The sequence below is a fragment of the Apis laboriosa genome, unplaced genomic scaffold (assembly GCF_014066325.1).
Source record: "Apis laboriosa isolate Shangri-la unplaced genomic scaffold, ASM1406632v1 scaffold18_cov149, whole genome shotgun sequence".
NCBI classification, from domain to species: domain Eukaryota; kingdom Metazoa; phylum Arthropoda; class Insecta; order Hymenoptera; family Apidae; genus Apis; species Apis laboriosa.
Window position 1 is genome coordinate 871,202 of NW_025222233.1, and position 14,703 is coordinate 885,904.

The window sequence follows — 14,703 nt, forward strand, 5'->3', positions numbered from 1 at the left end:
ATTTATAACAGATTTTCTTTATTTCCTATTTGAAAAAAATTTTAATATCAATATGTGATTACTTTTTTTTATAATATCAAATAGTATATATCTCGAATATAATTTGTCACATTAATATAAAAATTTATAGAAGTTTATATTCAATTATTTTTTATAAATTTGAAATCGATCTTTCCCTTTATAAGTATATTACATTGTAGTCATATATATTTTTATAATTTGCATTTTTACTGATATTTTGTGTATCGAATAAGAAAAAAAAAAAGAATTTTTTTTCACGTAAAAATATATAGAAAAGAAATTTTGAAATATTTTAATTTTCAAAAAAATCGTATATATTTGATAAAAAAAAAAATTGATGAAAATATATAACTTATTTAATTATCCTTCCTTGATTTGTATTTTTGTATAAATAAATATTTATAAACGCGATTCTATTCGAAAGTAATAATAATACATAGTGGGTATTAGAGTGGGGATAGAAAAGTTTGGTGTGATACGATAACATCAGGCAAACTGAGTTGATAAATAGGACGGTATACTGACTCGGAGCGGTATTTGGTCGCGTGACGCCGAGGCGTGCGCATCTAACCGAATCGTTGGCACGGTGAGAGTTCACATTGGTCAAAAATCAATTTTACATTTGTCGCATTCAATTTTTCTGACAAAATTCGGATAGTATCGAAATATAGTCGAGAGCTTAACATCGATATGTTGAGAAAATTATTAACCAAATCTGGTCGCAGACTCCTCAGGGTAAGACGATGACAATTATCCTTTTCCCAATTCTATTGTACGCACGCATGCACGCACGTTTCTGGCGCATTGGCCGACCTAATTTCTTTAGCCTCGCGTATCATAATGTTAACCTGATCACTAAGCTATTCTTATTATTTTGATTAAATATCAATTTTATCAATCAAATTATTATATTGACAAGTCTGCATCTCTTTAACTATTTTTTTTCTTTATTAAATTTTTTTATACTAAAAATATATTTTTTTTATATTGTGATTATGTAAATTTTTCGTTACTATGATTTTGTCCTTCTGAACATTGATTCGTTTAACTGCAAATATCTAACTTGCACGAACATATGCTTTATTTTCTAAATATATGTATACATACATATATTCACTACCGCATATCGAATCGCTTCGAAATGTTTAATGACTTTGACTTTAAAATATTACGTTTTACTTTAAAACAGCTACATTTTCTCATAATCTTTTTTTATTTATACTTTTATTGCACTATTCAACGATTTTTTTTTCATTGCTGACTTATTATAAAAGAAAATGAATATATATGGTAGTATGTGTATGTATATCGCAAGCTGTTGCTTCAATTTGCAGGCTATCAAGAAATTATCGACAAAAAGTCGCAAAGCGAAAAAGTCACGAAATTTGAGTTCTTGGCACTCGACTATACCGGAATACGAAACGGAATCTCTTTCATGGTCTTTATTATCTCTGGATACAAAAAGTATCGATACATTCACAACTTATGTTGCCGATAATTCTGAAGACAGCGTTTCGATGTGTTGTTATTGCGACGAATACGAAGAGAATCAACGGAATGAAAACATAGAAAACGAAATGATGATCTAACATACGACGATATTACGATGAATATTTCATCTATATAATTATTTTTATCTTTTTTTTTCACTAATACAACTTCGAGATATTTCATCTCAAAAGTATGTATCTACTATGAAAAGATCGACGAGAAACATCGAGGACGTTTGCAATCCATTTTATAAAATAGTCGAATTCGTTTAATTATTTTATGATATATATATATATTTTCATAAAGATTTTTTTGAGAGGACCATAAAAAATCACATTCTTTTATCAAACGTAAATAAGATACTTTTTTTTAAATAATGATTAATGCAACGAACCGTTTAAGAGGTTATATTTTTTCATAATAGGTTAATGCGTTTTTCAAAATGATATTATACTATTATAAATATGCACACATTCTAAATTAAGCTTATTATATAGTTATTTTTATTTATGATATTGAACTATTCATATAAAAGATAAAAGACGATATACCTATCAGTTTTACCACAGAACGATTATATGTATATCACGATTTATATATTAGTTTTTTTGCTTAGTACTTATTTATTTATCATCTCAATTTGATAAATACTTTAATCGTTTAATCAAAAGAGAGAAAAGAGGAAAAGTGCAGAAAGAAAAGAAGTTTCTTATCTTCTTCTATCGTTTTAAAAACTATCGATGTACGCGTATGTATATACGAATTATCTGTCGATAATCTGTTACCAGCGAGGTAATTTTAAGATATTAAGATATTCGTCGTTGAAAATATTTTCCGTGAAAATATTATATTTTCTCACACGATGTACATAAAAATATCATTGTTGTAGTAGAATAGATTTAATTTTGAAAATTTCACTGCTTAATTAAAATAATATAGAATACATACTATATATGTTAAAGTGCATTGCAATGAATGCAAGGTATATAATATTATTTTTCTCACAGTATTGTTCTCAAATTGCATAATTTTTATATAACTAAAAAAAAATTGATTGTATCGAATCATTTATTCGTTTTTTTCGTAAAATATTTTTCGAAAATTATGATTTTAGATATACGATTTGTACACGATATGTATATAGAAAAATCACATAAATTTTATGTATAATTATTATGTATATAGTTACACGATATGTGCGATATGTACATAGATATATGAACGAGTCTCGATTCTTTTAATGTAAGTATGTTCGATGAGGCTGTGACTTTTTAACGGATGCGAATGTCGTATAAATAAAATAATTTTCTCGAGGATTATCGATGTTCTTACAACTTCTGTCGTTAGTATAGTTGCATAAACTTCGGTTTCCCTTCGTTTGCGATAAGATCACCAGATCTATGTATATCACCAGATTATGTGTAAATAAGTATAATATATGCCGTTCAATTTCAATGTAGTTGCAGTCACGATCAAAGGGGTAATATATATATATATATACTCCTGCGTGTGTATACATGCACTTTTACGATCGATTTAGTCACCTAGTACCTAACGATCGAACGAAAGTTTCTTAAAGGGTAAAAAAACTGCCTACGTAAAAATACACGACTAACAACGTTCCATGGAAACGGATGAATTTTGAGTTGTCACGCACTTACACATGGTTGCAAAGGATTGGAAGAGGTATTCGAACAATGGCCACGTGCCCACGCACTATTCTTCCTCTTCCCTAACGATAATTAGGTTCCCCAGGTAGCTTTTTAAAATATTTGTAAAAACCAGCAGCGGCTAATTGTTCCCATCGATCGTTAAAAGCCCCGCGAATTTCCCACTTTGCCAATGTATTCTCTAACGAAAGGTTTAACTGCTCGCAAAACTGGTTCGTATTCGAGGAACACCGGGATACTTATTTTATTTCTCATTCTCATTCTCTGCAAGCTGCAAAACTGAATGTTTGCATAAGAATGGTTGGCAAAATTTCTCATTACAGACAAATTACAGTTATGGAGCAAAAAGTGGGACAGATAAGAAGTGAGAGTAAAAATAGTACGAGCGTGAAAATATTACTTACTATTATAAATTAATCAATTAGCGATTAATCGTATTGATTAATTTATGCAAAGTATTGATTATAAACGATCGATTTCGTGATCGTGAAACGCTGTAAAAAAAAGAAAAGATTGGATGCAATGAATACCTGCTATAATCGTTTCATTTCTCATAATCTCTATTTTATTACAAAATGTTATTGCAAAAATATTTGAGCGCTTTTTTTCACATATACATATATATATATATAGAGAGAGAGAGAGAGAGAAAGAGAGAACGTACGCAGTGATACGTTTAATGGCACTTTTTCACGCGTTCGATCATTCGAACGATCGTTCGATTTTTATCGAACGATCGGCAAACGATCAAATTGCGTCCATTACAATGATACAAAATACAAAAAGAAAAAAAGATAGAAATACGGAAAAAGTACGAGCTCGATCACTTTCCACTATTTACAATAATCCGTTCACATGTATATATACATACTGTACAAAATAATCGTTCGTTCGAAAAATTCGACGAATCGAGTCGAATAATAAATAATTTTTAAACTCACTACTCGCTCTTGTACACGTACCTCTTGTATCATATATATCGCGAAATAAATCTTGACGACGAAATTCTTTCTTTTCGAATTGGAAAAATCTCTCGATACCTGACACAACCAAATTGCTTTCGTTAAAAATTTAATATTGAATCGTGAAGAAACCGACATAGGAAACGATATGAAAATTTTCGCGAATTGAAAAATATTGGTGGATGGGAAGATGAATCGAAGAATGCGTAAAATTTAATAGGCCAATTCGGCGCCCCACGGTCTGTAAGGTTTTCCGTGTTGCTGTTGAGGATATTGTCCTGGATACTGGCCCCATCCGAGAGCGCTTCCACCCAGAAGGGGTGGCATCGTCCCCGCTCCAGGTGGCATTCCAGCGGAAACTGTGCTCCCCGTCTCGTAGTTGGTACTCGTCGAGGTCGAACTCAAGCTGGTCACCGGAGGAGGAACGGTGGCGGACGACGGTGGATGATGCTCACGGTGAAAGCTTTGAAGGTGGGAGAGCAATCGCAGCCTCAGTGGATCTCTCTCGTCGAGGCCCTCCATGGTGACCAAGTAGCGGCCAACTTCGGCTGCGCACTCCCCCCAACCCACCGCGTGATAATCCATCGCCAATTTCGTACTGTCGTACCCTTCAGGGCCTGCAAAATTACACGAAGGTAATCGCGTATCATCGATTTCGCATTTGACTTATCTTTACGTGACGCGTACCCATTTAATTGCAACGAAGGATCTGGGAAAGAGGGAGAACGTACTAGGGTGGTTCCACCTAGGATTCGTCACCCTGCATAGGATAGGACAGGTAGCGTGGGAATCGTTTAGACCCCTCTAGATCACGGAGCATTATACAGCTCAAATGGAAATGTTATCCAAAGATTACGATTTTATGTTCTTTTTTTTATTATATTAACGATTTGTTTCATCGATCGTGATATGTTATGTATGTTATATATATATATATATATAGCACGATTGCACATATTTATTCTGATTTCATCTGATATAAGATAGAAATATGATTGTTACATCGGAGAGGAGGGAAATATTTTGGGAAGAGAAAGCAAAGAGTGGAATATTTAAAGAGAAAAGCGATTGTTGATCGGCAAACATGGATAGGTAGCGGCACGTAGAGTATATTATAGATGTGTGTGTGTGTGTGTGTAAGCGCGTAGATATAAAACGAGAGTCGGTTTCCCACAGGGTTCGACATCTGCCCCGACCGTGGGCAACCCAGTGCCTCCTTCACGAAGGGTGCCACGCAGGACACCCCACTACTACCTAACACGCCACCAATCGTGGGAACACCACTTCGGAAGAGTCGTTGACTTCCTGTGCTTCCCACAGGATCTCCGCTCGGATTCGGCTCCAGCACCTGCTTCTCTCCAAGGATATCTCGTTCACCTCTTCCCTTTCGAATCTTGATACTTATCTTATTAACGCGAGATATATATATATATTTTTGCGAATAATAATTTTTTTTTTTCTATTTTCGTAATATCTCGTATCGTATTTTTTTTTGAATTTGCGTTTAGATGAAAATTATTATCGTTTAATCGTAAAGAATCGTAAATATTTTTAAAGGTTTTATCGCGCGACAGATGGTTTTTCGGTTTCACGAGTCACACGATTGTTAAGCGATCAATGTGTCATGTCTACAGGTCAACAGGTGTCTGTCGGTAATAGGAAAATAAGGTGCGTTTCTCGGATACATCGTTTCGATATAATTTGATTTTGATGAAGATTTTTTTCCTTTTTTCCGAACACTCACCTTTGTTTCGAAGCGTTCGTAAATGTTCGACGGTGAGCTGCAAAATCTCCGCCTTCTCCAATTTCCCGCTATGAGGATCTCTAGCCGCTGCCGGCACTAATCTACGAAGTTCACCGAGAGACGCGTTTATTCTGTCACGACGTTTCTTTTCGATCATTCCTCTTCTTCGCTTTCGCGACGCGTGCTGACAAGAATCGCCTCCCGGTGAATTGCAACTGTACGGAATAATGAAAAATAAATGGATAATAATATAAATCAACGTATATAGGCAAGAATATATTCAATTATACAGCACATGATGAATTTATTTATTTCAATCAAGGATCGCTTTTTTCCCTTACGAAAAAACAATGAAACCTTAATTGTTCGACCGGCGGTTGAACATATGTCGGTTATTAAAATGTCAAAATATGAAACTGAACACGTTTACTTACGGCTCTTTGCCGCTCTCCTCGGAGAACACGTCGTCGCAATCGGAATCGCTCATAGTTCTTTTCAGACTTCTCTGTTGATGAGCTTGACCCTGTTGCGACGCTTGTTGCTGTTGCTGTTGTTGCTGTTGCTGCTGCTGCTGTTGCCCGCTCTCCTGATTCCTAATATCCGCGACGTCGATCTTGAGGTCCGGAAACTCGTGACTAGATCTAATTTCCGTGGCCATGTCCGGCCTCATCCCCGTCAAATCCTGATGATGCCTCGCCATTTCTGGCCTGTGCAACTCCGATGCTTGGTGCCGCTGCATCTCCGCCGCTGACTGGTGCCTCAGATCAGGCCTGTGCATCTCGTGTCTGATCTCTTGAGGTCTGAGCTCGGCGGTAGCCGTGGCCGGATGCCTAAGGTCATGAGGCGGACGGGGATCGTGATGATGCCGCGATACGTCGGAATGTTGCGGCTGATAAGATGGATGGGGTGGCGGTGGATAGCCCCAGTGATGATGGTGATGGCCGGAAGGTGGACCAGAGAGGCTAGGAATGTGATTTGGACCCACCGGGCCGGAGCCAATCTCCGATGACAGCAACGTGCTATTCTCGTCCGATCGTGCGACCACTACTCTCCACATTTTTCCTTTTTTCTTTTTTTTCTACAATAATAATTCTTTTTCAAACGATATATCTTCCAATTAACGATTGTCGACACTTTCACAAAAAATATTATTAGATCTTGGTAAAAAAGAGAAAAAAGAAAACGCAGATCAAACGGAGGTTTGAATATTTCGATCCATAATCAACGGATATATTATTGAAGAAACTCGTAAGAAGAAACTTTAGGTAGGTGTAAAACTGGAGAATAGAATCACTGTGAAAAGAAGTAACTATTATCGTTCGTTGTTCGGAAGTTGATCGCGTTCACGTGCCGCGGCTTCCCGAGGAGATTCGCGGTCGCGTGTATTACGCGCGCAAAACGGACTCGCGATAGGTTAGACGGTGTTGCGAAACGCGCACCACTCACAGGCGTGTGCACTGGTCGCGTGGCGGCCGACGTATGTCGTGTGCGGGAGGACTTGGGGACGACACACGACCGCGTGCCCCGTTTCGTCCCCCGACCCAATGGTAGATCCAATGGTGGGGGAACGAAGGTGTGCCGCGCCTCCTTTGAGAGGGGGAAACTTCTCTGTTCCGCTTCTCGATCGCAAGGTGAAAACCGGCCGCTCTCTTTTTCTCCCTCTATATTTCGAACCCTACGTGAAGGGTATAGGGGGATACGAAAGAGAGCGAGACATCAAGGGGGAGGAAAGTGGTGATCAGAAGGGACGATTTTCGTGGGAACGCTCGTGGCGCTTAGCTGGTCGCACGCTGTGCTACCCTCGTCTATGTCGGTGCAAGATTTCGCGAAATCTGGAACTATCGAACCATTCGATTACATTTCTACTTTCGTTCCCCTTTTGACCGAATATATACCTGTTACAATGGACACTGAATTGAAGAAAATTGAAATTTATCGAAAAAATTAGCGATTATAAGTCAAAATTCTTTTTCTCTGTTATATATTTCTCGAATTCGCGATTGTGTTAGTAACTTACCAATTTATAGGGGAGGGTGGTTGACTACGAGGGTGCGATTACGATAGAACTTTCTCACGCGGCAATCGCGCGCGACACGCGCTCGCATGATTATCGGTGAGGTGGCCGTCTATAATAGTTTAAGGGAATAAACCCAACTTAATTATGATTCGTACTTACTATTCGTAACTTTTTATCAAAAATGAACGATCACTATCTCATTTTTGATTTCCGAAATCTCATATTCTAATATCAATTTTTTGATTTTTTTTTCTCTTTATATATTTATATCGAATATTCACATGTATGATTTATTAAAAAACTTAACTGTAACTCTGTTTACAAGAAATATGAGTACCATGCTTCGAATCGTTTTATGACAGAGTGGTATCGGAATGAAAGCAAAGTACATATTTGACTGTTGTTTCCGGTCTGCACACGACTTGCGCACGTGAAGTCGCGTGCCGCGAATCTCGTTGACCACGTACGTGCGTGTGTCTCAAGTTTGAACCTACTGTAACCTACCATTCACGTTTCTTCTTTACATTGCTACATTCGCATTTTCGAAAGGATTGTGCCTCGACTTATAAGACATTGTATCTGAACAAACGAATCATTAAAAAAAAAAAAAAAAATTAATTTATGGATTTTGACCTAACCTACAAATAGTTATATTCATAATTTCAATCGATGTGTGCGCGCGAAATCGTCGAGTGGATTTGTCCGATGATCGGTCCATCTCTTGGATAAACAACGAACGTTTGGTATAAAGCAAACACGCATAAAATTAGTCGCATTCGTGCATGAACGTAATCGACTAGATGCTCTTGTCCAGTGTGATCTTCCTTGCAAAAACAAAGCTTCGAAATTCGATCAGAACGAAGGGTGATGGACCGCGTATATCGATTCGACCAGTGGTCACTCCCTCCACCGATCGACTAGTTGACCATCGACATTGACAGTTGGCGCCGCGACACAATTGTTCGATAATTGGCTGATATTGTTCAGAATACTTAAGTTCGAAGCAACGCGTGCGCATATGCCAGCCCGCGTGTTCGATTGCTTTACGATTTGTTGGTACTATTCTTCTGTCTGATCGGAAATATGAATTTATTGCCGATTGCTTTACATTATTTCTACACATCCGCGTAAATTTATCGGTGATCATATTACGACGGTTGATCTAAAATGATAAATATCAGTCTCTATGATTTTATTTATAAATATACATATTTGACATTTTATTCTTGCAAACCTTTTTACTTGTTTTTCTTTACGCATACCATACCATTTCTTCGATTTTATGTGTTAACTAACTGATCGATTTTATGTATAACTAACTTCAATTTTATTTTGCTTTCTTTTTTTTATTTTTCTTTTTTCTTTTTTTTTTTCTTTTCTTTTTTTTTTTTTTTTTGAACAAGTAATTGGAACAAAGTTTATCATATCTTTAACGTCGGAAAATTCGACAAGTCATAGAACACATCGTTCGATACCATCTGTGCCATAGTATGACTTGCCTTTCACAATTAATCAAATCCTCGATTAACTGTTGTCCAACTCAAATTACAGATCCATCGAATTAAATTCAATTCCTAACCAAAAATTAATTTACAATTACTTTCTCATGTCTTCAATCCAATTTCAATTAAATTGATTCCCATCTATATTAAAAACGTTAATCTTCAAGAAAAAGCATTGTACATTTTCATCGTATTAAGAAAAGATAGGAAAATATAACTTAATTAACTTGATATAATGAATATATATATATTTGTGAAGTTGAATGGAAATGTGCACACCCTAAAATTAAACTCCCATTTAAAAGCCACCCCAATCGTCACAGTAATTCGCTGTGGTTCAAAATATCTCAATTGAAAACAAGTGCTGTGCAAACCGTCGTGAATCTGCGGTCGTATATTAAACAATTTTTTTAGGCGTGATTTTCATAGATGACAGCTGTCACGAACCGATTTGACAGACCGGAACAATCGCGGTATACTTCTATTTTTAAATCTTAATTTTGTTCATTTTTACTTCTATAGAGTGATGTAGCGTTGCATCCGGTTAACCAGCTCATTGCCCCGAACACTGAACAACGATCGATCATATCTCCAAATTTTACATCATCGGCCATTGTATGAATTAAGATACCTTTGATCGATGACTTTTCAATCGAAATCTAGAACCGTCTGACCCAAGGGAAATAACGATAACATGAATGATATTCCGTTCTAATATATAAACTCCCTGATCTTTGTTCTTTTATATTTTTCAAATGATACAATTCTATCTATAAAAATTTTTAGATCTTCATTCATAAAATTTTTCGAAAAATTGCATTAAATAAAAATAAAATTTAATATTATATCAAAACAGAATACTAGAACCATCTAGCGGTGAAAAGATAGTACTAAATGAGTAATGTGAAATTTTATAAAATATTTTTCAGTAATATAATAAATTTCTCTAATTATTATTTTATTAACAAATGACTAGAAAATATTAGATTATTTTATTCACAAATTATAACTTTTATAATTTTTTTATAATAAAGATTATAAATGAAGTTATTCAATAATAATTTTCAATAATATTCAATTTTCATAGTCACCACGTGATAAACGTTTATGTCTATATTATTAATATTTTATTGAAAATTATATTATTTATTCACTATTAAAATAATTATTTAATATCGAAATATTTTTAAATATTGCATCTTGTTAATATACATTAATATACATGAGAAATTTAAGTGCAATGCTGGTAAGTTGGCAGTTGAAAGTAAATACTTAAATAAGAATGTTACCAATAACCTTAATGTTAAAGTGAAATCTGCAATTACGGAATAATTATTATAATAATATAATATAGCATTATTTATAATTACAGTATTATATAAGAATTACGACGTGAGATATTATATTTCTGAAGATATATTGTTACATTTAAAAATATTTAATGATGTCGACAAAACAGCGATCGAAGTTAAAAGAAAAGAAAGAACATGTTCAAGAACTCACAGATAAACAAAAAAATCCGAAAGCATTTACATTTAATTCTGCTATTAAAGCAGAAAGACGCTTTAGACGAAAACAAGATATCGAAACAAAAAAACAACATATACCATTGGTTGATAGAACACCTCTTGAACCACCTCCTATTTTAGTTGCTGTTGTTGGTCCTCCAAAAGTTGGAAAATCTTTAGTAATTCAATGTCTTATTAAGAGTTATGTAAAACAACCATTGACTAATATTCTTGGTCCTGTTACTATTGTTTCTGGTAAAAAAAGAAGAATTACATTCATAGAATGCAACAATGATATAAACAGTATGATAGACATTGCTAAAATAGCAGATCTAGTATTGCTTTTAATAGATGCATCTTTTGGTTTTGAGATGGAAATATTTGAATTTTTAAATATTTGCCAGGTTCATGGTATGCCTAGAATTATGGGTATTTTAACTCATTTAGATTTAATAAAAAATGTTAAGCAATTAAAAAGAATAAAAAAAACATTGAAACAGAGATTTTGGACAGAAGTTTATGCTGGAGCAAAATTATTTTATCTGTCTGGATTAATTCATGGAGAATATTTACGCACAGAAGTAAAAAATTTAGCTAGATTTATTTCTGTTATGAAATTTAGGCCATTAACTTGGCGTAACATGCATTCTTATATTTTGGCTGATAGAGTAGAAGATTTAACATCTCCAGAATTAATTAGACAAAATCCAAAAATTGATAGGACAGTAAGTTTATATGGGTATGTAAAAATTTATATTGTTTTATGTATTTATTTATGTTTTATGTATTTTAAATTTTCAATATAAATCTTATATTTTATAATATTTATAGATATGTAAGAGGAATTCCACTAAACAAAGAAACATCTATACATATTCCTGGCTGTGGAGATTTAAAAATTAAAGATATTACTTTCTTACCAGATCCATGTCCTTTGCCAGAAGAATTAAAAAAACGAGCATTAGTAGAAAAGGAACGTTTAATTTATGCACCATTTTCTGGTGTTGGTGGTATAGTATATGATAAAGATGCTGTTTATGTTGAATTGGGTGGTAGTCATTCTTATCAAGAAGAAGAGACAGGTTTGATTGGAGCCTTAATGGATACTCAAGAAACATTAGATCAAAAATTACAACATAGTGAATTACAATTATTTAGTAATGCTATTCCAATAAAATCACAAGATTTAAATGAAGATCTGAACAGTTATAGAGAAGAAACAATCATTGATAAAGGCAGAGTTAGGAGGAAAGTTTTATTCCCTGATTCTGAATTACTAGAAAAATCTTCCGATATGTCAAATGATAGTGATCAAGAAGATGATGAAATAAATAGCGATCAAGAGCAAATAAATGAAGATGAGAATGATGATGATCTTGAAATTACAAAATTAAATGAAGAAAATGAAAACAAAATCAAAGAAATACATGAAAAGAAAGGTATTAAGAGAAAAAATAAAATCTACTTATCTCAAAATGTTAAAAGGAAAAAAAATTCTTCAAATAATTTAGAGAATGATATATCTATCATAAAAGAAAATTCAGATGATATAAATATTTATCATTCTCTAAGCAAAGAATCGGATATTTTAATAAATAATAAAATCAAAGAAACACTCGATCAATTAAATTCAGATTCAGTTAAAATAAAAAAAGAAATAAATAATGAAGATGAAAGTTTTGATGAACTTAGTGATGAAGATTCACGAGATCGATTAGAAATCGATAATTCAGAAGAGGAAGTTAAATTTCGATATGAAGTATCCGAGCGGAAAGAAAATAAAAGTATTGAGATTGATAATATGGAAGAAAATAACGAAATCGAGGATGAAGAAGAAATTGAAGATGAAATAAAATGGAAAACAAATCTAATTGAAAAAGCTAAACAAACATTTGAAAATCGTCAACGGAATAATAAAAATCTTATGAAAATTGTTTATGGAGTATTTGATAGAAATTATACGGAAACAGAAGATGAAAAAGTGAAAAATATCGAACAAGAAGATAATGAAATAGGTGGTATTTTTCGAGTAGTTCAAGAACAACAAAAACAAAAAATACAATTACGAGAATTACAAAATCAAGAGGAATATATATTTTTCCCTGAAACTCAAAGAGATTGGTTGAACGAAGAAAATAAAATACTTGTAATGAATCGTTTTGTAACTGGGAAATGGAAAGAATCTGAAGATGCAGAAGAACTTTTAAAATTAGATGACATAAACGATGAAGAATTATATGGAGATTTCGAAGATTTAGAGACTGGAGAAAAACATGAAACTAATAAAATAACAAAAGAATCAAAAATAGATGAAATAGAAGAAAAGAAAAAGCTTTTGGAAAAAAAGAAAAAATTGAAAGAGCAATTTGATTTAGAGTATGATAATAGTGAAACTAAAACATATTACGATGAGTTAAAATTAGAAGTTGAAAGACAAGCAAATCTAAATAAATCAGAATTTGAGGGTATAGATGACAATATAAGGGTACAATTAGAAGGTTATCGTCCAGGCATGTATGTACGTGTTGAAATTGAAACTGTACCATGCGAACTTATTACTCATTTAGATCCCACATATCCATTAATTATTGGCGGACTTTTACATGGTGAAGAAAATATAGGATATGTACAAACAAGAATAAAAAAACATCGATGGTATTCAAAGATTTTAAAAAGTAAAGACCCGCTTATACTTTCTATAGGTTGGCGTAGATTTCAAACATTACCAATCTTCTCTAAGTTAGAAGATAATTTGAAAAATAGAATGTTAAAATATACACCAGAACATGTTGCTTGTATGGCACATTTCTGGGGCCCTATTATACCACAAGGTACAGGAGTCTTGGCAATTCAAGATGTTGCAACTAGAATACCAGGTTTTAGAATAGCAGCAACTGGTTCTATTGTAGAAATGGACAAAAGTACTCAGATTATGAAGAAATTGAAGCTTACTGGTGTTCCAATGAAAATTTATAAGAAAACAGCTTTTATAAAAGATATGTTTAACTCACCACTTGAAGTTGCAAAATTTGAGGGTGCTAAAATAAAAACTGTATCCGGAATACGCGGTCAAATAAAGAAAGCTGTATCAAAGCCAGAAGGATGTTTCCGTGCAACATTTGAAGATAAAATACTTTTGAGTGATATCGTTTTTTGTCGTACTTGGTATAAAGTTGATGTTCCAAAATTTTATAATCCTGTTACATCACTTTTATTACCCCCTGAAGAAAAAAATCAATGGCAAGGAATGAAAACTACTGGGCAGTTAAAAAGAGAAAAAAATATTCATATCTATGCTAATAAAGATTCTATGTATACTCCTATTGAAAGAACAACAAAAGTATTTAAACCTTTATCTATTCCTCGAAGCTTACAAAGAGAACTTCCGTATCGAGATAAACCAAAATTAACGCCAAGTTCTAATAAATATAAACCAAACTTTAAAAATGGCAGAGTGGCTGTTGTACGTGAACCAAAAGAAGCAAATATAGCAAGACTTATGAAAATGATTAAAACTAATTATGCTTATAAACAAAAACAACTTAAAGAAGCTACTAAACGAAGAATCGAAGCACATCAAGCACAAATTGCTGTTGCAGAAGCACGAAAGCTCAGTAGACAAAAAGAACTAAAGAAACATGTGTTCAGAGAACTTAGTAAATTGGAAAAGAAAAAAAAGTCATAGTGCAAATTTAATTATAATAATTTTTACAAATGGAATAATTCTTATTTTTTATAAAAAAAATTTATTCCATGGTGTATATATATTCTATATATTTAGAATAAAT

The 14,703-nt window shown here is 33.4% G+C and overlaps 3 protein-coding genes across 3 annotated transcripts; 2 read left to right on the forward strand and 1 right to left on the reverse strand.

Annotated features, from left to right (window-relative positions):
• The first annotated feature begins 487 nt into the window (after positions 1 to 487).
• Positions 488 to 4,122, forward strand: LOC122711903. The gene is made up of 2 exons (XM_043931079.1): positions 488 to 756; positions 1,356 to 4,122. Exons 1-2 carry the CDS (start codon positions 712 to 714, stop codon positions 1,608 to 1,610), a joined length of 300 nt encoding a protein of 99 aa, XP_043787014.1. The 5' UTR covers positions 488 to 711; the 3' UTR covers positions 1,611 to 4,122.
• Positions 4,123 to 4,357: 235 nt separating this feature from the next.
• LOC122711935 (hairy/enhancer-of-split related with YRPW motif protein) lies at positions 4,358 to 6,945 on the reverse strand. The gene is made up of 3 exons (XM_043931131.1): positions 6,323 to 6,945; positions 5,889 to 6,103; positions 4,358 to 4,761 (listed from the first exon to the last, which is right to left on the reverse strand). The coding sequence occupies exons 1-3, from the start codon at positions 6,943 to 6,945 to the stop codon at positions 4,358 to 4,360; spliced, it is 1,242 nt and encodes a 413-aa protein (XP_043787066.1).
• A 3,586-nt stretch (positions 6,946 to 10,531) lies between these two features.
• On the forward strand, positions 10,532 to 14,697 carry LOC122712083 (ribosome biogenesis protein BMS1 homolog). Its single transcript, XM_043931421.1, has 3 exons — positions 10,532 to 10,653; positions 10,780 to 11,654; positions 11,747 to 14,697. Exons 2-3 carry the CDS (start codon positions 10,849 to 10,851, stop codon positions 14,598 to 14,600), a joined length of 3,660 nt encoding a protein of 1,219 aa, XP_043787356.1. The 5' UTR covers positions 10,532 to 10,653; positions 10,780 to 10,848; the 3' UTR covers positions 14,601 to 14,697.
• Positions 14,698 to 14,703: the final 6 nt, after the last annotated feature.